The sequence below is a fragment of the Anabas testudineus genome, chromosome 1 (genome assembly GCF_900324465.2).
Source record: "Anabas testudineus chromosome 1, fAnaTes1.2, whole genome shotgun sequence".
In the NCBI taxonomy this organism is placed as follows: Eukaryota; Metazoa; Chordata; class Actinopteri; order Anabantiformes; family Anabantidae; genus Anabas; species Anabas testudineus.
Window position 1 is genome coordinate 25243728 of NC_046610.1, and position 21426 is coordinate 25265153.

Below are 21426 nucleotides of genomic sequence, written 5' to 3' on the forward strand. Positions count from 1 at the left end.
CTGTAATGTCATGTTTGGTCTACAATACTGATAATTCAGACTTCACCTTTGTTTACATCATTAATACAATCGTCAAGAGAGTGTTTTTCTTTCTTTTTTTGTGATAAATAAATACAGGGAACAATTTACCTCCTCCAGAAAAACAAGGAAGGTGACATTAGTGCCCAACGTGGCTGTCAGCCTGCCCTCACTGGTGACCAGGTGGAGACCTTTGGGTGCTTGGATGGGACACTGCTGCCTCCTGGCTGTGTACACCACGCTAACTCCAGCTGTACAGTTATTAGACACCACTTTCCTGTAGCTGGGGGTGAAAAACCGCAAAAAAATACATGTAGCAATGACTGGTTGTACATTTATACACATGAAGCACAAACCAAAATCAAGTTATTGATCGTAGAAGCCACGTAGAGTAACTGTTCATATTTATTTAGTCCTGTTTGGAAGATAAAATGGCGCACTGTGCCACCTACAGTAGGAAACCACAGAATGCATCTCAACTGTGTCTGCTTTCTCTGAAATATATGTGGCAGCCCATAGATTCTCATCCAAGTTAAAAAGGAAAAACAGGGACATAAACACGGTGTTTTATAATAGGGAATTGAAAATGTGGGGAGGATGTCAATGCTTCTGAAATAAAGAGCAATGTTGAGGCTCCTTCAGTATTCATGAAAAGGACAAGACCCTGGGAAAAAAACCATGTGACTGGCATAACTGCACCATCAGAAAAGTACAGCAGCCTTAAAAGAAAGCTTCACAGTGTTGCAAGCCTGTGTTTGGGGGGGTGATTATTCATCAAATGTGATTATTCACATTTAGTGGAGATAAATTTATAATGGGTGATGAATTTCTGCTATTTGGTTGTGATTTCCTACTGGTTCATGCTAGTTGATTTGTGATTGTAGTGTGTAAACAAAGTGTGTGTATTGAATCTAAATATTTAGTATGTTGATAGTTAAAATGTTGCCTTTTTCTTTTTAATTGTTGGTCTTATAACCATCTGTATTTTAGAGGAAAATTGCTGCAGCAAACATATTTAAGTAGCTCATGCTGTGCTAAAAAACTGCTATCTGTGATTTGTTTGTCCCTGATATTTATATAGCAAAAAAAGCTGAGGCATCAGTAATAAAAAAGGATGACAAAGTCCCTGGGGGTTAATTAATGTTGAAAGCGGCACCTTCAGCTAAAGACAGGGGCTCGAGCTCTCAGAGAGCTCCCTCCCACACATGAGATTTGTGTGTTGTTGTCCTGGCCTGTGCTTACCCGGTCCTGTTAAGAAAAGTCATTCCCGTGGTACAACTCCTGGTCATCGATGATGGATGGAACCAGAAGGCAGGGCTGCACCTGCCATCGGTCCGTCTTTCATAGCCGTAATCACTGTAATCATCCAAAAAACAGAAGCGGTTATCCAATCAGCAACCACAGAGGGAACACCGACAGAAAGGACAGATGCACATTTTCCTGATGCCTCGGTTTGGAAATTTCAACTCTAAAATGAGATCCAGGCTATTTCAAGTGCGTATCACGTACTTGTAAAGTGATACTACTCAGAGAGAAACCTGAATACTCAACAAATGATCACCTGCTACACAGTGGATATTAACAGTCTAATAAATAACAGTGGAAAACAACATGTAGGCTTAATGTCACTTTAGTCCTGACTTCACAGGAGCTACAGCGACTGCTCAGTACCTCTGGAGATGCTTTTTTAAATGCAGCCCATGAGTTGTTTGTCCTACAAATTAAAAGGCAGAGCAGCGCTGTGTCCCCAAAATGATAGGAACAAATTGCCCCAATTAGTGGGACATGCACACAGATGCAAAAGTGTTGTGATTGTTAATGAAAGCTATTAGGGCTTGGTGATTTATGGTTTTGATGGTGCTTATTCCAAGAGCTGCTTCACTCAAGAGACCTGCAGATTTGGAGCCAAAGAGTGAAAAAAAAAAAAAAAGCAACATTAATACTGCTGATAATTCAAAGAAAGCGAAGATGTGGAAAAACATTTTTTTTCTCTAACTGCAGCTGTGATATAGAGTCAGCGGCAGTAGATTCAGAAGCAGCACTTTGGTATCAGTTTTTTGTTCATCAAGCAGTGCACAATGTCATATTTATACCTGCGTTAGGTCATTCACTGATGTAATGCGTACTCTGACCTGCTAACTAAATGCCTAACCTAAATGTAGTTCTAAAACCACACCTTCATCCTCAGTCCTTTCAATGTTTGTTGGACAGTGAAGAATATCCTCAAATATCCTCACTCCCATGGTATGAAACTTTCACAAAGGTTGCCAAGTACACACACACACACACATACACACACACACAGGTACATGTTGGAGCAGTTGACTGGTTTTCATTTAACAGCAACAGCCGTCTCCAACAGAATCTGCTGGAGCTGCTCTGCAATTTTAATCTGGGGGACGTTCTGCATGACGGTGAGCTCTTATCTTTTAATCCCTTACTTAAAACCAGTCTTCTTAAGTCCGGAACATATGGCAAATGTATTTCTACCATCGATAAGGCTGAGCCTCGGTGGCAAATGCATGAGAAAAAAGGTTAACGCTTTGCTTCTGTCGTTTGCTGATTGGACTTTGCTATGTCTTTCTAATGATGACCCATCATCATCCAAAGATTCCACAATGTGCATATTTGATAGGCTTCATAAAAACGATTTTTCATCTACAAATAGTCAGTTGACATGACATCCTAAACGGCCTAAAGATGTTAGCTCGTACTTTAATTCTCTGATTGTCTTTGTTTGGTTTCTCTGACACTCATTGCTACAGATTACAGTCTGGGTTCCAGGTCCCTGCTATGCGTAAACTGCAATTCTAATTATTCTGCTGTATTCTTTAGCATCAAGTAGCATAGACACTGTGAGATAACCACGCTGACATCAAAATGATAATCTCATATTTTAAAACGCTCCCTCCAGAGCTGAAGACACATTAAAAAAACACTACACAGCTGTTTTTACTCACGACTAGTAAAGTCATCATGAGTTCTCTTTGTAAAATTTTGTGTGAAACTCTTTTAACAGCCGAGGGAGTTCGGGAACAAACGGCTCAAGGAACAGAAAAGTATAGTCACCATTCAAAGTCCGCCTCCGTGCAGTCGCAGGGGCCCGACGTCATCGACACAGAGTACGTCTTTCCCATAACACACCTGGATGTGGGCTTCAGCTTCCGATAGATTCTTTTCACTCCCATGAGGCACGGCTCGCCCTGCGGGCCCCAATTCAAAAGAGAAAAGTCACACAGAGAGGGAGAGCTTATAAAATGAGCTGCTTTTGTAACACTTGCCACCATAAATAATTTAGACCATGCAACCGACCATGTGTGTATCGCAGCGTGTGTGAAAAGCACCGCCGCCTCAGCTTTACTTCAGCTCATTGTGCATTCCTGTTCGGGCGAATATTTACGGGCTCGAGCTGTGTGGTGTGCTAAACTCAACAACTGTTCTGCTGTTGCGACTGTCACTCTGGAGAATGTGATGCTTGAGTTCTTTTTTAGAGATTCTCTTTTTCTTTTTTTTTGTTTTTTTTTTTTGAGATTTTAAGATGAGGAACTTCAGTCGCCAAAGCTGCCAGCTCCCAATCCATTTTTAGCCATGTATCTATGCGTAGGAAGTGAATATAAATTCAGAGCAGAAAAAGGATGAGAAGATAACGCCAGCCTGGTTCTGTGAAGCCTCCATCCTATCCTGCTCTGTTTTTATTAGCAGAACATTCTGTCTTTGTGCATTAGGTGTCACTAGTGAGATGCTTAAAAATCAAGCTGTCTCCACAAACACACATTCACATCCTGAAAACGCCTTTAAGTTTCCCAGTAGTCCTAAAACACAAACACTGTCTCCTATTGTGAGAAGTTTATTTTATTTTCTAGCAGCACAGCAGACTAGGACCTACAGTAGCTCTACATTTAGGCTGGTTAGCCCTGTAATTGGCTTGGGCTGTTGTCGTCTTCCATGCTATATGTTTTGATCATTAGCCCTCTCTGAGCATATGGGTGTCTAAACCAATTACAGAACTGGGCCGTGAATAAAGGCGCGCTCTCAGTTTCTGGCTCGGCTTCAGGCCTGGCCAGGTTGAGCGTTTTTTTTTGGGCAGATTTAATGTATGCATGTGGGGTGGGGCGAGTTCACTCAGACCATCAGCAGGAATCAGTGGAGAATCTGCATAAGTGCTCTGGGAGCCGAGAGACGTCCAGCTTTAGTCGAGGCTCAAATCAGAGATGGTCGGCCAGTGATCACACATAAGTCTGCTGTTTGATGAAGGGGCACCGCTCAAGAAACTCTGCATCAACTAAACTTTAAGAAGTCAGTGGAGGATCTGACATCTTATTTTAAATTAAGAGCTGTATATTTTTTCCCATAGACATCAATCTTTTCATGTTAATTTATCATTTTCAACAACATGCAGCAAACTCACAGGTCAAACTCAGATGTCATTTGGAGCTATTATATTGTTTGAGCAAGTCTCACACTATGCATGTGCCTGTCAGACACATGCTTCATTGCTTTTAATTTCCTAAGAGTTTGGTGATCTACTGTAATACCAAAGGTGATATTTAGATTGTGACATTAAATGTCTTCAATCTAAAACAAACTGAAATGGCCGTGCCTTGTACACTGGATATTGTATAGTAATAAATTCAGATATTCATCTGCTAGAATGAAAATGATGGTGGCCATGCTACATTTGTTGACATAAAAATTATAATATTAAGGGCTATAGAGGCGATATGATGGTAATCCAAAAGTGTCTCAAGAAATCTCAAGTTTCCTCTGACTGTGGAGTGAAATATTAAGTATTGGTTACATAAGGAGCAGTGAATGATTGAAGATGGAAAAAATATTATTATATGAGTAGCGTATTGATCATTGAGCTTCTACTATATAGAAAATGAATTTATTTTGGACTCTCTTCCATTAGTTTTTCCAATGTCCACTTTTATTTTCTGCCAACTGGGAAAAACATGTTCGATCTACATGAGAAACTAGTCTAATCTTATTGTGTGCACTGTACCTGGTCATGTAGATGCCACGTTTGATAATCCGCCTCTGTGCACCTCCTGTTGAAGATTGACCTGAAGTCTATTTTCACCAGCTGCCACTCTGAGCGATGACTGACGTGGCCGAATATCCTGGAAAATAACCAAGCATGCTGCTTGTTACATCCCAAACATGCTGCAGATAATGATTGAGCTGAAATGGAGGTATGCAATATTTCATCTCATCCAACAAAAACCCAGCGAAAAACAAGCACGAGTCGACCCTCCCCGAGTATCGTTCATTTACAGTCTGATATTTCTTATTTGTATTTTTGTTGAGAAGTGATTAAGAACACATCAGTTGGTTTCATGAACATGAGCACTGCTGATTCCATATTTACTGTGTGACTCCATAACCTGCTGCTGCAAACCTTCCCACAAAATACACTTTGTACTACCACTTGGTAAATATTTGTGTACAGATGTTTAAGAAGTTGCTGAACCATGATAATATATACCCATTACTACATACAGCAACATACTGTAGTTTCACAGATGATGACAAATCAAGTACAGAGCCTACAGATCATTCACTGTCCTGTTTAAAACACTCATGATAATCAGCAACAGCCGTAACACTCATGTTGACACTGAGCTTGTGCATCGGGGATGCTGCATCTAAACACCATGTGTAGCAGACCTGTTAGCGATCAAGTGAGCATGGCGTGTGGAGGGCACAGTGTAGCCAAAAACTCCATCACATGCTCTCTACCTGCATTCACAGCTGTTGCTGGGGGACGTCACTATGGGTCATTGAAGAGGGAGCCCCGTGTCCAATTATGTCCTTCCAGCGCACCAGTAAATAGTTGTTTTTGATACACAACATATTTGTTGTTATATTTGAGTCTATATTGTGAAAAAAAGAGATTCCAGCTGAGTGCCAGAGACGGGGTAGCGACCCATTAGAAAATTCTGGGTTGTTGCTTTCAGTCGGTGTCGGTGTGTGTTTCCTGCACCAAGCTTCACCTACTCTGCAACAGTTATACAGGAAACATTACTGTAAATAATGTTACATTTTTTGTTGGCATAATGACGACATGACAGTAAGTTGCATAAATAAATAAAAAGCTGCAAATATGCTGCTTGATATAAGTAAAACGCTCCAAACAACATCTATTTTTTTCTGCCAAAATATTCAGTGCAGTGCAACATCCAGTTTTTGTTTCTACAGTGTTATTAAACTTCTTTATGGTTCTACTCAGCTGTTCACAGCCCGGGTTGTGGCCTGCCTTAAACCTCTGTTACCCCAGCATTGATTTTATTATGTAAAAGGTTCTATTTTTGCCAAGGCTTGAGTTTTCTCCTCTTTTTGTTTCTTTTCGATTCCAAAAGTAGGTATTAGCACTTGAAAGACATAGCCTCTCTCATTTAAAGTGTATAGGTTATTTGGATTTGATGTTTCAGTTCAGTTCAAATTCAGTCAAAATGTGCATAGTCTGTGAACATGCTCTGAACTGATGAAGCCTTCTGGAGGGAAGGTTAAAGAACTTAAAGAAAAAATCCACACTGTAATTTATTACTGCACAATTCAACTGTAAGAAAATGTTTTCTTATTGAAACTTGCTGGACCTGGAATTTCATTCCATTGCTATGCTGTCTCTGGCATTCTGCATGGTTTAGGTCTACTTGTCCAACCAGAGAAGAGTCAGTGCAAATCAATATGAAGTCGCTCTGAGTGATCACCTTTATCCTATGATGAAACATTTCTATCCTGATAAGGGTCACTGGATGGTTGGATGAGTATGAAAATGATGTGAATCACATGCTCTGGCCTTTACAGTCACTGGATTTCAATACGAGTGAACATCTAATTCCAGAGACCTGCAGAACTCCATCACCAAACAGTTTGGTGGCCACTGCAGCAGAACATAATCCATCCATCCAGTGCATTGCAATCCCTACAAAAACCATGTTGCATTTGTAATAGTCATTTTAAGGAGACATGACTGAAGGATGTGGCAGGCAGTGCCGTCTTTACATGAGATTTGTTACTAATATATGCACCGACCAACTTTTTCATACGGCAAAATGGAACTGAGAGACAGTTATTAAAAATCATTAACGTAGTTCTTCTTAATCTAATCAGAATAAATATGCATCATATTCTCAGTGCTCCCAAACAAAACAAAATCCAAGGTTATGAGACTAACCAGATAAATATTCCATCTCCAGCTAAATTGAGTGGGTGTGATTCTCTGCACTGACCCCCCTCACCATTCATACCGCAACGTATTTATCACAATCAATCTGTCAATTAGCTTCCGAGGCGCGGATCCATGACAGGCACTTACTGTAAAAATGAGTACAAACTGAGAAGAAAACAGCGCATAATGGTCTTATGAAAACTAATGGGGTGTCTGCCGGCTGCGAGGCTGCCGTGCTTGAGAACTTACTCTCAGAGCAGACCTGCCAAGCTTCGCCTTTACGCTGCCCTGTTCCCCCACGGGTTCTTTTCTTCTCGTCGAGTCTAGCGCTGTGTGTTTTCCTGCTGTCTCTCTCCTCTTGCCTGTCTCTCCAGCTGTGCCCATTCACTCTCCTGTAGAGCTGACTACAGAGCTGACTGCCAGTCTGTCATTTATGGCAGGTGTCATGAAACATTGATGTAATGGCTGCGGAAACCTGTAGGTAACACATCTCAAAGTCCAAAATCTCTGCTGCAAAAGGGAGTAGTGCCGTGTCATACCATATGCACGCACTACAGCTCTGAGTTATACTAATAATAAATGGGAAAGAACACAAAAGGAATCTTCATAAATCTGCTTTCTGAAGAGTCGTCCTCGCTGCTCATCCCACTTTATAATGCTGTTAAAACTTTTTGAAACCAAAGTTTCTTGTCTGTTTTCTCAGGCATTTTTTTGATCATTTTTCCTTCATGCTCTTCAAATGGACAGTCGCTGGCTGCCAAAGCATTGGATCTCCTGTGATCATAATCTAGAGACAGCAAGTTTTGATGTTGGGTAGACCTTGAGAGAAGTCTTTTTTATTCATGAAAAGGAAAACAGGCACTCAGGAATGCCGAATCGAGCGCGCTCAGATATTGATGCAAGTAGAAAAGGCTCGGGTTAAAGCAGAAGGAGAAGACTCGTGCAGCACGAGCACCCAAACACCCACACACACACACACACGCAGAGGCTTTTAGTTGTTTGATTTCCCCACGTGATTGATAGATTTCCATGCTGACAAACTGATTGTCACTCACGTCATGATGAGCGTCTCCTCCCCGGGCTCTCCCAGCACGCCGTCCACAAACAGAGGTGTGTTGGTGAAGGTGTACTTGTTCCACTGCCGCCCCTCGTCGAAGCTCAACCTGGGAACACAAACAGCTGTTGCACCGCAGACCAGCACTAATCCCTCGACTGTGTGCACAAGCTAATGACCCTGAGAATTGTCTAACAACTTGATTTCATTTCCAGTGCAGAGCTGATGCGCTCTGCCGAGCGAACAGTGATCAGTGGAAGCTACACTCATTACGGCTTTGAACACAGAAAGGTGAAAGTGAATGATAATTGTCAAAGCAGATTTTTCTGTGGCTGGCAGCTTTTCTAACCAGAATAATATTGTCCCTGCAGTTCGAAGACAAACTCATTTGCCTTTGTTTGACTAACTTAAGACTTGGAGCTTCCTCTGAGGGAATTAGTCATGCTGTGACAAATGGCATCTCTGTCATAATGACTCACCACAGGTGACGGATGGGAAGCGGAGTGTGTCTTATTGCGACTAAGGCTCCTCCTTGGTTGAGATACAGAACCGCATACTCCTCGTCAAAGATCTGCAGGGACAAAAAAACAAAACAAAAACAGAGTGCCTCGTTACTCCAGTGACTGTCCAACACACGTCTGCACACACCCACGCTTAATCATCGAAGCAAACAAAGTAATAACTCATCACATATAGCATACATCAAGGTTAGATCTTTTTTCTCCATTAATTGCAGAATAATTATATTTCATCACCTTATTTAATTAGAAACTACAAAAGAGAGAAGCTCAAACTGCAGTGTTGGAAAAGTGTGGGCGAATAGAACTCATCAGGATCAAGCGAGGTAAGCACCTGCACTTCAAGCAGGTATCGAACCAAATTACTGTTAACATTTCATCTGATTAGCAAAACACTGTCTGGTGTACGAGTATTAAAAGGAAAGTAAAGAGGAGGACAATGAAATTGAAACAAGGGAATGGGAGGTCAGTGTGTTGGTGATGCTTCATATACTGTATGTAATTTGTTTGTATTACTTGGAAGACTCTAAACTATATACAATTAACTGTTGTAGCTGGAGAAATTCAGTTTTTGGGTTGTCCTTCATCTGTTCATTCATTCTTCCCATTCTAGTGATTTCTCAAGAACACCTTGAGATCCTTGAATTAGATGTATCCAAAGATCCAAGATTACCATTTGTACCATTTTCGTGGGAATTACATCAAATTTGGCACAAATATGTCCACTGGTTGCACTAAAAGACAATGGGAAAAAAAAACATTTAAACAGCAGGCTTCAAGTCAATAAGGTGTGATCAGAGAAGCAGTTTGCTGTGACACAAATAAAGAGGGAATGGTTTGGGCTGCATGAAGCTAGATGCTAAAAATATCTTTTCCCAGCAAAGTGCTCCATAGAAGCTTATAATATTCATGATATTAGACACCACTACAGTCTACAGTGGGTGAATTCACTGTCAAGGGCAGTTAAGGCAGGTGAGAACTAATCTGTTGTGGCCTGTTGTGTCAATAAAAGGTTGTCTGGTAATGATCTCATGTGATCTAACAGTCTACCAAGCACTTTTCAGGAAGAAAAACAAGGCCAAATGCTTGGGGTGGCCTCTCATACACTGCTACTTATCAATGCTAGAGTCATATTTTGGCACTACCTTTACTGATTTGAAGCTTTCTTAATTTAGAAAATTCAGCCATCATGTGTCATGTGTGGTCACGTTTAGTCTGCTTGATCATGGCTTGAGTGCTGTGCCTTGGTGGCTGAGCGTGCTCTGTTTGCAAGAGTCTGTGCGATAGTACATGTGCAAGCAGCACTCTGATCACCAGTGTTCTTGAGTTGCTGCGAATTGATTTACTTGAACGAGTGTCAGATGAGACAATCAAATCCACAAGTGTCATCTAAGAATGTGCTTCAGTGGAAGGGGTAAAACCCAAAGACAGCTGAGCTTTTCATAATAGTCTAAGAGAGTTAACATAGTCAAAGTACAAATCAGCTTCAATTAATGTAAAATATAAAATCAGACACTTGCTCATTTTATTCAAACCTTGGGATTCTTTTCAGGTTGACATGGAAACATCATAGATCACAGAAAATATGAATTAACCCCTGTTCTCTCCGGGTACTCCGGCCTCCCCCCACCTCCCAAGACATGCATGGTAGGCTTAATTGGTGACTCTAAATTGCCCATAGGTGTTAATGTGAGTGTGAATGGTTGCATGGCTCTGTGTGTCTGCCCTGCAATGGACTGGTGGCCTCTCCAGGGTGTACCCCACCTCTGGCCCAGTGACAGCTGAGTTAGGCTCCAATGCTACTGTGACCCTTCAGAGTTCAAGCGGTTAAGATGATTGATGGATGGATGGATGTATTAAGAACTTATTGTTCTCTAGCAGTCACATGCTTTAGACCTACACTTCAGTTATGACAGCACATTCAGTTAATCAGCTAAAGGGCCAAAAATGTTCAATGTTGCAAATGAGGAGATGAATAAAATCAGTTAAGTCTGCCAAAGTTGTTTTTAAGCAAAGGGGAAAATGTCTTGTCAATGTTTTTTTAGGATATAGACATTAGAAGTTGGCATTCTCCAGTCAGTAGGGCACCACAGACACTGACAGCGTGTCTCCTAGCAACTGTCAAATGCCAGTCAGCTGCTGCCAGGGGAAATGTCCATTCACTGACTTGGAGTCTAAAGGCAGGTGCTGTTTCCACCAATGATTGCAAGAAATATTCATTGTCATAATAAACATGCACAATAGCTGTAATGTTATTAATACAGTTAATACAGTATATATACAGTTAATATACTGAAAAATGTGAAGAGACTTTATTGAAGTCAGAAGTAGCCTCACCTGTCTCCATGTGTTGCCAGCGTCCGAGGTGATGAACACGCTGACGTTGCTAGTGGTCAGCTCTGATCCGAATGAGCCTGCAAGAATGGCAGAGGTTCACAGAACAAACAGAAGACCAGCAGTGAGTGTCTGAGGAATGGAAACTGCATAATGCAGATGCAGGAAATTAATTCTATTTGAGATCAAATAAATCCCAAATTGTATAAAGAGCGGCAGTGGTGCCACGGAAGCAGGCTCCAGCCCGCAGCTGCAGACTGGGAGTATAATTACAGTGCTCCAGAAGATCCACTGTGCAGTGCCACATTTGCCCATACTCCTAAATTAACTAATAAATCCAGATTGCCATATTCATCTTTCAGTAATTCTGACCATATTAAGACACACTTCCCAAATGCTCTGCAGACTGCTGTAATTGCTTTAATTCAGCCTGTAATTGGTGCCAGGTGGTTTAAAACAAAACTGCAAAGTACTTTGAGTGTTTCAGAGACACGGCCATCCCACCTAACAGAAAATCTCCATTTTGTTGACCCGCGGTCATTGATGTGCTCGCCTTGCTGCCGTGAAGGAAAGTTGCGTTTGCATATGGACACACAGCACAGCAAACTCTCAAACAGTGAAGGTCAGTAAAGCCACCAGCTTGGTGTCAAGAACAACTCACAGTTTGTTTAGCTTAGCCCCGCATCTTCAAAAGATGCACTGAAATCCACACACACTGTGACATAGCTGCTCCATTTTCCTATCTTTCTTCTTGACTGGGGTTTTTTTACGAGTTACTCTCATCCCTTGGAGTCTCCTCCTTTCACTGACGGCCAAGATGGTGGTTCAGACCAAGACTTGTTTGAAGTATAGCTTAAGGGAGGCTTGAGCAGATTCAGCAAAGGCAACAGAGAGTGACAAAACATGAGATGGGAACGAGTGGAAAGGAGTTTGCAAATTTGCCTCAATCCCATGGAGCTAAGCAGTGTAACACAATCACTAATAGTGTTTTTTTTTTTGATGATAGAATTGCTTGATTTTCACTGTGAAACAAAGAAAAAAAGAACCATCACTGTAGTGAACTTTACACCATTTATGAAGGAAGTCAGTTCTTCTGGATATGGACTCAGAGGGTTGCAATTTATATACTTACAGTGTAAAAAGTAAACATTCTTATAAAATAGAATATATAAGTAGAGTAATGCATATTATATTATATTACACACATACACATCTTATTTTAACCTATAGTAGGACATGATCATGTTGATTATTTCCATCATTAATCTAAATCAGCAAAGTAGATAGTAGGAAAGTATATAAAACATATATTTAAATAAATATGGTGGAATAATAGATGTAATATTGTGTACCACAATGGAAAAGGGCCCTAAGTATAAGTTTAGAGCATTGTAGTTAATTACAGGGCTGACACAGACACCCAATGTGTCCCCAGTGTCACCCAGCTGCCACTGTTGTGCTTGGTTCTGCATGCCTGCAGAGAAGTGCAGCCCCTAACCATAACCTGTGCCCAAGCTCGCGCTAATCCTCACCGCCCAGGAGAGGGCGCTACATGAAACCTAAGTTTATATGAGGGAGGTGCATGTCAAGTACAAGATGTTAATAATTATGGTGATGAATTGTGTTTCCTGAAAGCAATGTGATCTTGCGATGATGGAAAAACTGGTGGACTGTGGAGGACCTCGATGATGTGCAGCTGACAGAGCTGACTGAGGTAACTGGTTAGGGCTAGCAAGTTTACTACATACGGCTTATAAGCAAGAACCAGCCTGAATGTCTGCTTCTGTTCATTATTGAGTTGGATTAACAAGTAGAGTGTATCCCCAAATTTCACCAGTGAAGTTAGAGGGTAAAATGTTACAGTATGACATGGAAATGATTGTGTTAACTGAGAAATTTAGGCCCAGGATGTGAAAGAACTCAATTTTCCCTTAAAACCAAGCATTCCCTTCCACATCATAGGTGAACCCGCAATAACACCCATTAGATTTCCCCTCTTTATTATGGCTGCTTCGTTGCTTGAATACTGAGAAGTGATCAAACTGAATCTAACCTGTTTAATTCGCAAAGCTTCATACTTCTCCCTTCTAGCGTAAGCTTGGCCTTCTCCACACGCCTGAGGGGTGTGCCCATGTGTTGCTGACAGTGCTGGCTCACGCGGGACTAAATATCACTGAGGTGTGAATTCACCTGGGGGGCTGCTGCTCTCATATTCCTCTGTTTCTTCCTTTTCTCCACACTGAGTCAATGAGAGTCTGTGTTTTTTTTTCCTCCTGTGTGCTCAGGAACAATGATGCTCTGAGGGCAAAGCCATGAGGATTATAGAGTTTTTGGCACCCTGACTATCTGTTGTCCTGTCATTTGCCCTGTTCAAAGGTGAGCTGACTCACGCAGGTTGTCAGATGCCTGTGGGAGTTGTATACTGATGCTGAACAGGGACAAACCGGTGAAAACAGAAGAGTAAAAAAAAAAAAAAACTACTAAAAGCCAAATACGATTTCATAGAGGAGCTGAGAGCTGCGGTGCCATATTGGAAACATCGCTGCACAGAAATGTTGAGTGCCAACATTTTCAGCTAACTAAAAGAGGCAGATCTCTTATGGCTTAGTCTAAGTGATTTTCGTGGTCTTTGTCTCTTCGAGTTAGTGTACAACTATCTAATGCATTCATGGGTGGAAGAAAGAAACTCCAAAAAAGGAGATACACGACTCGACTGTGAATGCCATTGCCAATAAAGAATGACTTTGAGAAAGCCAGATGGGTCTTTCCATGTCTCCTTTGTTGTCCTGCGATGAATTAAATTTGAGACCATATAATTCTAAATTGATTTTGTTATCTCAATTTATCTTTCTTAGTGTTTCACTCACTTTCTGCAACAACAGTAACTCATTTTATATGATAAAATGAAAGTCTGTTTAAATCCAGCACAAAAGAAACAAGCTGGAAATCTAGGAAGAAAGAGGAAACAGAAACAACATGTCACTCAAACAGACTCCCTCTCACCCACCTGATGCGACAATGATCCCAGGCGCCGAGTCCCTGCTGGCTATGTTTCCAGATGTGTAAGGGTTTGCAGACACGTGGAGATGGAGATGTAACGAACAGTACGGCTGAAGAAAAGAAATCATAAAGTCATTTATCAAAACGATCAAACCGAGCCAAGAAGCGTCAGTAAAACAAAACTTCAAAAGATTCTTCCAAATGGAATGACATCAACTTGAATCCGCAACTTCTCCCCTAGCCATAAGTTTGATCACAAACACCATTTCCCTATTGGCCGGTCTCACCATTAATTTTGACGGGGTTAACCTTTTCAGACACAGTTCTCATTATGACCCAGCAAAATGCCAGTGGTGCAGGCAGCGCTGTGACGGGCTGTTTAGAGGTTTATTAAAAGTCGGATATTTCCTGACAAATGACTGTATAATACGTGGTGAAGGTGATCTATCTATCTGTCTGTCTGTGTGTCTGTCTCTCTGTTTGTCTGTCCCAATATGAGCTCTTTCTCTGACATCATTTTACTTCAGTTACAAAGGTTAAAGAAACGCCCTTTCCTATTAATCACCCAACAACCTCTGTTGATACCCCTCGGACAGGGCTGAATAAATAGATAGGTAGGAGCCCCACCTCCAGCAGCTACACTGATACTGATGCTAAAGTATTTTACAGTAATATATAATTCACAGCTGCCAGTTTTGTGTGTGCTTAAATTTTTTAAAGTTGCACTATTGTTAACTTCTTTTTTGTAGTAGATCATGCTCCAACACTGCTGTGACTGTGAAGAACTATCAGACTCATTTACTCATTGACATTTAGTGGATGCCTTTATCCAAAGCAACTTACAAGGTATAAGGCAAAAGCAGGGTGAGCATAAGATGGGTCTTGCCTAATGACCTCTACTGGAGGTAGGTAGGGTAGAGGAGACAAACTTTAAAGAAAAGTGCTCTAGAAAGAGCTGTTTCAATGCAGGATCCTTTAAACTCACAGAACAGCACTGGCAGCAATGCAGAGACATTCACTTCTACGTCTACGTTTTTGAGCGCGGCTCATCCTTCTAACTAATTCAAGAATTTCAACTATTTCTGCTTAGTAAGTTTTGCGACTACCTAATTATTGTATTTTGATGATGACTAATAGCTGTAGGTCTGGGCAGAGTGTGGCGAAGCGTAGCCGACAATAGAAGAGCCGAGCAGAGCAGGGGGCGGGAGGGCTGAAGTACATTTTGCTGATAAGGCAGGTACTTTTTCATATTAAATGCAAGCCTTTACTACAGTTTTTACTGTACATTGTTGCATTGCTACTTAACTAAACAATGTGAATACTTCCACCATAGACACAAACCATCAAATCTGCACTGTCATGAGTTTGGCTACTTTTTCCTTTCATTGCATATTAGCAAATAGTGAAAGTGGACAAACAGCACAAAATACTTCAAATCTACAAAGGTACATTGTGCATTTGAAATTTCAAGTCAAAACTCCACAAGCCTGAGAGAAGCATCAAGTTCGGATAGAAAGAAGCTTTCAGGCAGACTGATAACAAAAAAGAAGCCTCTGCTATTTTGTCTGACACCTCTTTTTCTCTGTGTTTCCTAAATGAGAGGTCGGCTTGTTGGACTGAATCAAAATGGCTGACCTTTCAGCTCAGCAGCCTCAGAGAACTCAGCTTTGACGGGTGCTGCTCTTCCTGAGCTTAGCCTCCCATTGCTGCTGGGATCAGTCAGCTCCTGTCAAGGCCTCTCTTTGATGGACACTTATAAAAACATGTATGAGCGGCAGCATGCTCAGACGCTCACCAGCAAACAGTGGATGTTGTTGCCCCCCAGGTCTTTGCTCGGGGCCTGCAGTAACCTCCAATCTCGGCCTCTGTTGTAGGTGATGTGCGTCTTTACTTGGTTATCCGTCTTCTTGTTGGCTAAGAACATCCCTTTTATTCCAGCTACCTGTGAAATTACACAAAGAACGGCTGTAGCTTCAAATGCAATGACTTTACGTGTCCATATCTTCAAGTCACCTTGCAGAAAATAAATGCAATGCTCTGCAAAGCAAATCACATGCCGCTGGGCATGCTTACCTCTTCTGTATTCCCAACAAAACTGAATCGCGGCCACAAACAGTGGGTGGGAAATGATGGACTGCCCTGGTAACCAATGTGTGTCTTAAATGAATCTGACTCCTTGTTGGAGGTCCCAAGGAATAGCTCAGGGATACTGCATTAAGTCAGTGACAAGTCACATCAGGCAATGAAACTCCACTTTAGCAACTGACAGATACTTCAATCTCCTTTGGAGGAGAGATTTACCATATCCTACGTTTTGGGTGGTGGCCCTAATCATGACAGTGGATTTCATTTTGTTGCCGAAGACACAGCAAGACATGAGCAGCATCATCAATAGTTTAATTATTCGATTCAGAGATAGAGTTTTTATCTTTATTGCTGCTGTCAAACTAAATGTCTTTAAAAATAAAAGTTCCAGAGCTTCAACATTAGCCTTTATAAAATACTTTCTCTTTTTTTTTTTTTATTTTGGATTAGGTGCATTTTGTGAAGTAATATCTGCAGTTATTCATCAAAGAAAGAAATAATCTTAGCCTCCCTAAAATCTATATCCCTGGCACAATCCCCTCTTGCCTTTGTTGATGTCAGCACTTTGAAGCTGCTTCGTATTCACACAATGTACTCTCAAGACTGTAGGCCTACAGTAGCAGGGTTTGTTTCCAAAATGACAAAACAAGTTCATTTCATCATCTCTGCCTCCTAGCTGTAAAGTATTGATCAGTGTTCATAATAAACTTGAGGGCTGAGCACTCATCAAGCAGTCCTTTATTTGATGCTTTTTTTCCTGTTATTTAAAAAGAAGAACTTGGCCAAAATTAATACTGCAGACTTGAAGGGTAAAAATAGGACCCATGCACAGAATACCAATCCAAACTGAAATAGGGCTGATTAAGTCCCAGTGCTGCATGCAGTAGCTTGTACTTGAAACACCGCTTTGTTGCTTTCATATTAGATAACCAGATTAATGTTTGCTTACCTCATACAAGTCGACCATGACGTTGCCCTCGGGGCCCATGCTGCTGACCACATTCTCTAGAGCCAGAGTGTAGTAGACCCCTGATGTGTCTGACACGTACAGGTTGTAAGTTTCGTTCTGGTTCCACTCCTGCACAGCTGCCACCACACGATTTTCATCCGTACTGATCACATGGAGATCCTGACAGACAGTATGGGATTACGGTGATACGTAATATAACTTTATGAGTTGGCCCTTCTGTAGAGTATGTATGAATACTTTTAATTTTGTGAAGTAGTATATTATGAAATATAATGAGATGTATTTAACTAGTTTTGGTGTATATGACAAGAAATATATCTAAAACGTTATATAGAAGAACTGGTCTGTGTGTAATAGGAAAAAAACTGTTCATGGTCTTGGATCAGAAATATTTTAAAGGATTGGCATCAGCAAAACTAAAGCTGATCAAACATTAAATAATTGTGCAAAAACGTGAAAAGAAATGTGTGCAGACTGATGAATGACTCTGAGCGTAGACACCAAGGTCAGCAGAAATGAATAGAAACAAATTCATTAGCAATAGCAGTATACAAAACATTCACCTCGAAGCTTCTCAATTTTAGCCAATACCAACCGCTGTGTCTACTGGTTAACGTCGCTGGTAGCAGGCCATTTGAGCTGTCCCTAATGAACATTAATTCTATGAGTACATTGCTGGTTAAAGAGCCACCTGGGTTCAGCCAAAGATTGTTTGCAGAGGAAAATAGTCCTCTCCATGTTGCTGTAGAATGGTGTGGAACGAGTTTTCCAGCTCCAGAAAATCCAGCATTCACTCTAGTAAATCTTGTTAGTTTTAGAAGTTACATTCTTGAGTATATAATTATTGAACCAGGACCTCCAGAATATGGTCTGACAGATTACAACTATCAGCTATATACAGCTAAAGTTATTGCAACAAATGTAGTAATGAACACCGTCTGAAGGTAAAGATACCCAGTATTAAACAACTCAGATCAGGGCCAAACTCACTTGATCAGGAAAATCTAAGTATGTAGTCATACCATAATAATGTACTATTAATATTATGTGAAAAGAACAATATATGGATTTTTGCTTAAAGGAATACCAACTTGTCATGTTAATATAAGAACTGTCTTGTTTTATTGGAAAATACTGGTATTCTGTAATAAAAACAGATTATATAATAAGATAAATCTTTATGTGAGATGTTTCAATGCAAAAATAATCATGTTTACAATGATTGAAAATTAATGTGAAAAATACTCTACCCCAAATACACCAAAATTTCACATTTGTGAAAATCTATTTCCTCCCTACAACCAATAAACTTAGTCACTTCTGCCCGAGTGTGATACAAAAAGGTATACATTGTGTTCTGTTCGTACACCCCTGCTGGGCCTAATCATATTAAATAATCAGACGTGTTACATCTTCTGTACTCCTGAATTTTAACTAAGAGGATACAGCAATCATTACCACTTTGTCAGGCTTATTGGGCAGAGAATATGCAACTGGCTGTTTGCTGTTTGGTTGTGTGCTTCATCTACCTCTGACTGTGCCAATAACACCTTGCAGTGAGCTGACAGCGACCGGTGAGCCTAGGGCTTGATTGAATAAAACATGTTTAATTGTCAATGGGGATGTGACAAGCAGGGCTGTGTGCAACAAAGAGCAGCATGGAATAACAATTCTGCAAAACACTGTGAGCTACTTTTGGCTTTGATTTGCCCATAAATAACAAAAAGAGTGTCACACAGAGCCAGAGATGAACTGACGCTTTACTGCAATTTTAGCCCACGTAGCAAACAGATCTGAGAGCCTATATGTCCCACAAACTGCAGCACTCCCAATTAAATTTGAAATTTGTCTCTCCATTCTTTCCCATGATATCATAAGAAGTTTTACTAAGCATATAAGGATTTGTTAATCATTGCAATCTTCTGAGTATGTCTTCACTCTAATCAGGCGGTATGTTGTATTTTGTTACCTTAGGCAGGGTGTACTTGGGCAGCTTCATGGGGGTGAAGACATCTCTTTTAGCAGACACATAATAGATTGGCCTTCCCGCAGTTGACACCTTAAGGTGATGAAGCCGTTGAGTGAAAACATTTCGGAGACACATAAAAAACAGATAAAGCATTTCTCACACCAGAGGGACACGTAAGGCTGCACTAATAACACCTATCTAAGAGCGACCTTGAAAAACTCCAACAAAACGCACACACTTTCTGCTCTAATGTTTTTCATTGAGCAAACTGGACAATTACCTACCTGGACAAACACATACTCATCTTGCACCACCAGAGAATTGGGGTCAATGTAGCCCGGGAATGGTTTGCCCTTGTTGGCATCCGTGCAGTTCTGCAGCTTGCAGGTGACATACAGTGCCTCTGCTCCCACGCACATGCACATACACAAAAACACACATACACACACACACACGTCAAGCAATAGCATCAGCAATGGTATTAACGAATGAAGAAAGGCAGCCTTCACCCAGAGCCAAGCGGCCTCTTTTAGCTTCCTACATTACTTGTGTCAATAAAGTGGTCCCAGTCCGGGAGGAGCCGGGTGGAGGGGAAGACAGATGACCAGAGAGGCCAATTGCTTTCTTTGCCTTCAATCGCAGCACTGGGAGAGAGCCTGTCACCACATGTTACCCTCTGCCAAATATGTGTTGGCTTCCTCCATGCGCACATGATCAATAGTGATAGTTTCTGGCTATGTGACTGTAACATCTGACACGACTGATCTTTGCTATGTGTGTTTGTATGATTGGCTTTTCTCCATTGTGTTGGCCTCAGACAGTCCTGTGACAGAAAGGTGGCACAAATACTTTGAAGGCTTTTCAAATACTAATTGAAGTGGAAAAGTTAATATGAAAGGGTACTCTGCGGCTTTTGTGTTGCACATCTGGAAAGTTAGAAGGCTCAGAAGTGACAGATTCAAATTTAAGTTGTTGAAACAAGAGCAACAGAAGCTAAGATATTTACTGTGCTTTTAGTGTTGGTCCAACTTTAAAAATGCTGGATCCTACATTTCCCATAATGCACCCATTATGCACTGCCTGACTTCTAAACCCCATGCCTTCTTGTTTTAATATGGTACCGTACTGGAAGGTAACCTCACCCTGGATTCCTTGACAAAAAGATAATGGGATTTCATTTAATTCCATTTTGGATTCAAGTATCACATGTGGGGTATTTACTGACAAATGTTCTTGCAGCTGCTTATACTGGTTAAGAAGACCTCTGTGGAGTTCCTCATTAAAACATATACTTTAAAGTGTATTACTGTATACTGATTGCAAATACTTGTTAAGAGAAATACTCAATAACGTAAGTACTGAATTGCTTGGACAGAACAATATAGATAATGTAATGAAGAAATTTGGGAAGAAGCAAAATAGGGATTCTTACATTAGACTCAGTAAGCAAGTCGAGTCAAATTCTTTATATCTAGCAATAATATCCGAGTGTTCATTGTCATTCAGGAGGATGCGTGATATTTCTCCATACCTCTGAGAGTGAGCTAAATCACTTGCTGTTAAAAGCCTTCTAATATATGCATTACTTTTTCCTCCAATTGTCATTGTGTGTCCCCAAGACTCGACCATTTCCACTGTCCCATTGCATTACCCCTCAGCAGAATTGTCCACACAACTTCCAATTCCTCTCTACTTTAGCACAATGCCCACAATACAGTACAAAGACAGCAGAAAATGGAGCGCTGAACTCAGAATTCAATTACTCACGTCCTTCAGAGATGCTGGTTTCCAGGTGAATTAAGCCCGGCTCTTTGTCCAAGCCCATTTTCGACCTGAAAGGCAGACAAATGTGTTTCAGGAACATCACCACTGGTCTTTTGCCTCCGGGCAGATGCCACCTAGCTCATCGCTGCTGTCTGACTTGAGAGATTGCATGCTGCAAAGTCAGACACATTTATAAATACAGAGAGGTTATGTCAAGTGCTATACAGTTGTGGTAAACATCAGCATGAAACTGCTGTAGTTATTATCATGTCTTTGGCTTTGTTGACGGCAGTGTACAGTGTCATGAAAATAAAACTCCAGGTTTAGTGTGTGATGGTAATTGCTCTGAGTTCCCAGAAGGTCCTTTTTTTACCCCAGAAAGATGAGGGAGGACGTTTCCTCGATCATTAGGAAAGGAAAAGTCAAATGATTTTTGTGCTATGGTAGGGATGCCCACAGATGGAATAGCATATAATCATTATGGCATTAAATATGTATTAAAAAGACTAGGGGATCAGAGGAGAAGCAAAGGCAGCATAT

The 21426-nt window shown here is 41.0% G+C and overlaps 1 protein-coding gene across 6 annotated transcripts in view; it reads right to left on the reverse strand.

Moving 5' to 3' along the window:
• The window catches only part of LOC113162548 (VPS10 domain-containing receptor SorCS1), a 135844-nt gene that overhangs the window by 12086 nt on the left and 102332 nt on the right, over positions 1-21426 (reverse strand). For all 6 annotated transcript variants that reach the window (XR_003298826.1, XR_003298827.1, XM_026360732.1 and 3 more), the window contains exons 6-18: positions 20890-20954; positions 19407-19525; positions 19123-19212; positions 17133-17312; positions 15894-16040; positions 14106-14208; positions 11102-11178; positions 8726-8817; positions 8248-8355; positions 5024-5141; positions 3088-3221; positions 1261-1374; positions 130-301 (exon numbers count right to left, since the gene is read on the reverse strand). Coding sequence is in view for 4 of the 6 variants with exons in the window: in XM_026360732.1 (XP_026216517.1) it covers positions 130-301; positions 1261-1374; positions 3088-3221; positions 5024-5141; positions 8248-8355; positions 8726-8817; positions 11102-11178; positions 14106-14208; positions 15894-16040; positions 17133-17312; positions 19123-19212; positions 19407-19525; positions 20890-20954 (1519 nt within the window). In the remaining 2 variants the exon portion in view is untranslated. The remainder of the gene's footprint in view (positions 1-129; positions 302-1260; positions 1375-3087; positions 3222-5023; positions 5142-8247; positions 8356-8725; positions 8818-11101; positions 11179-14105; positions 14209-15893; positions 16041-17132; positions 17313-19122; positions 19213-19406; positions 19526-20889; positions 20955-21426) is intronic.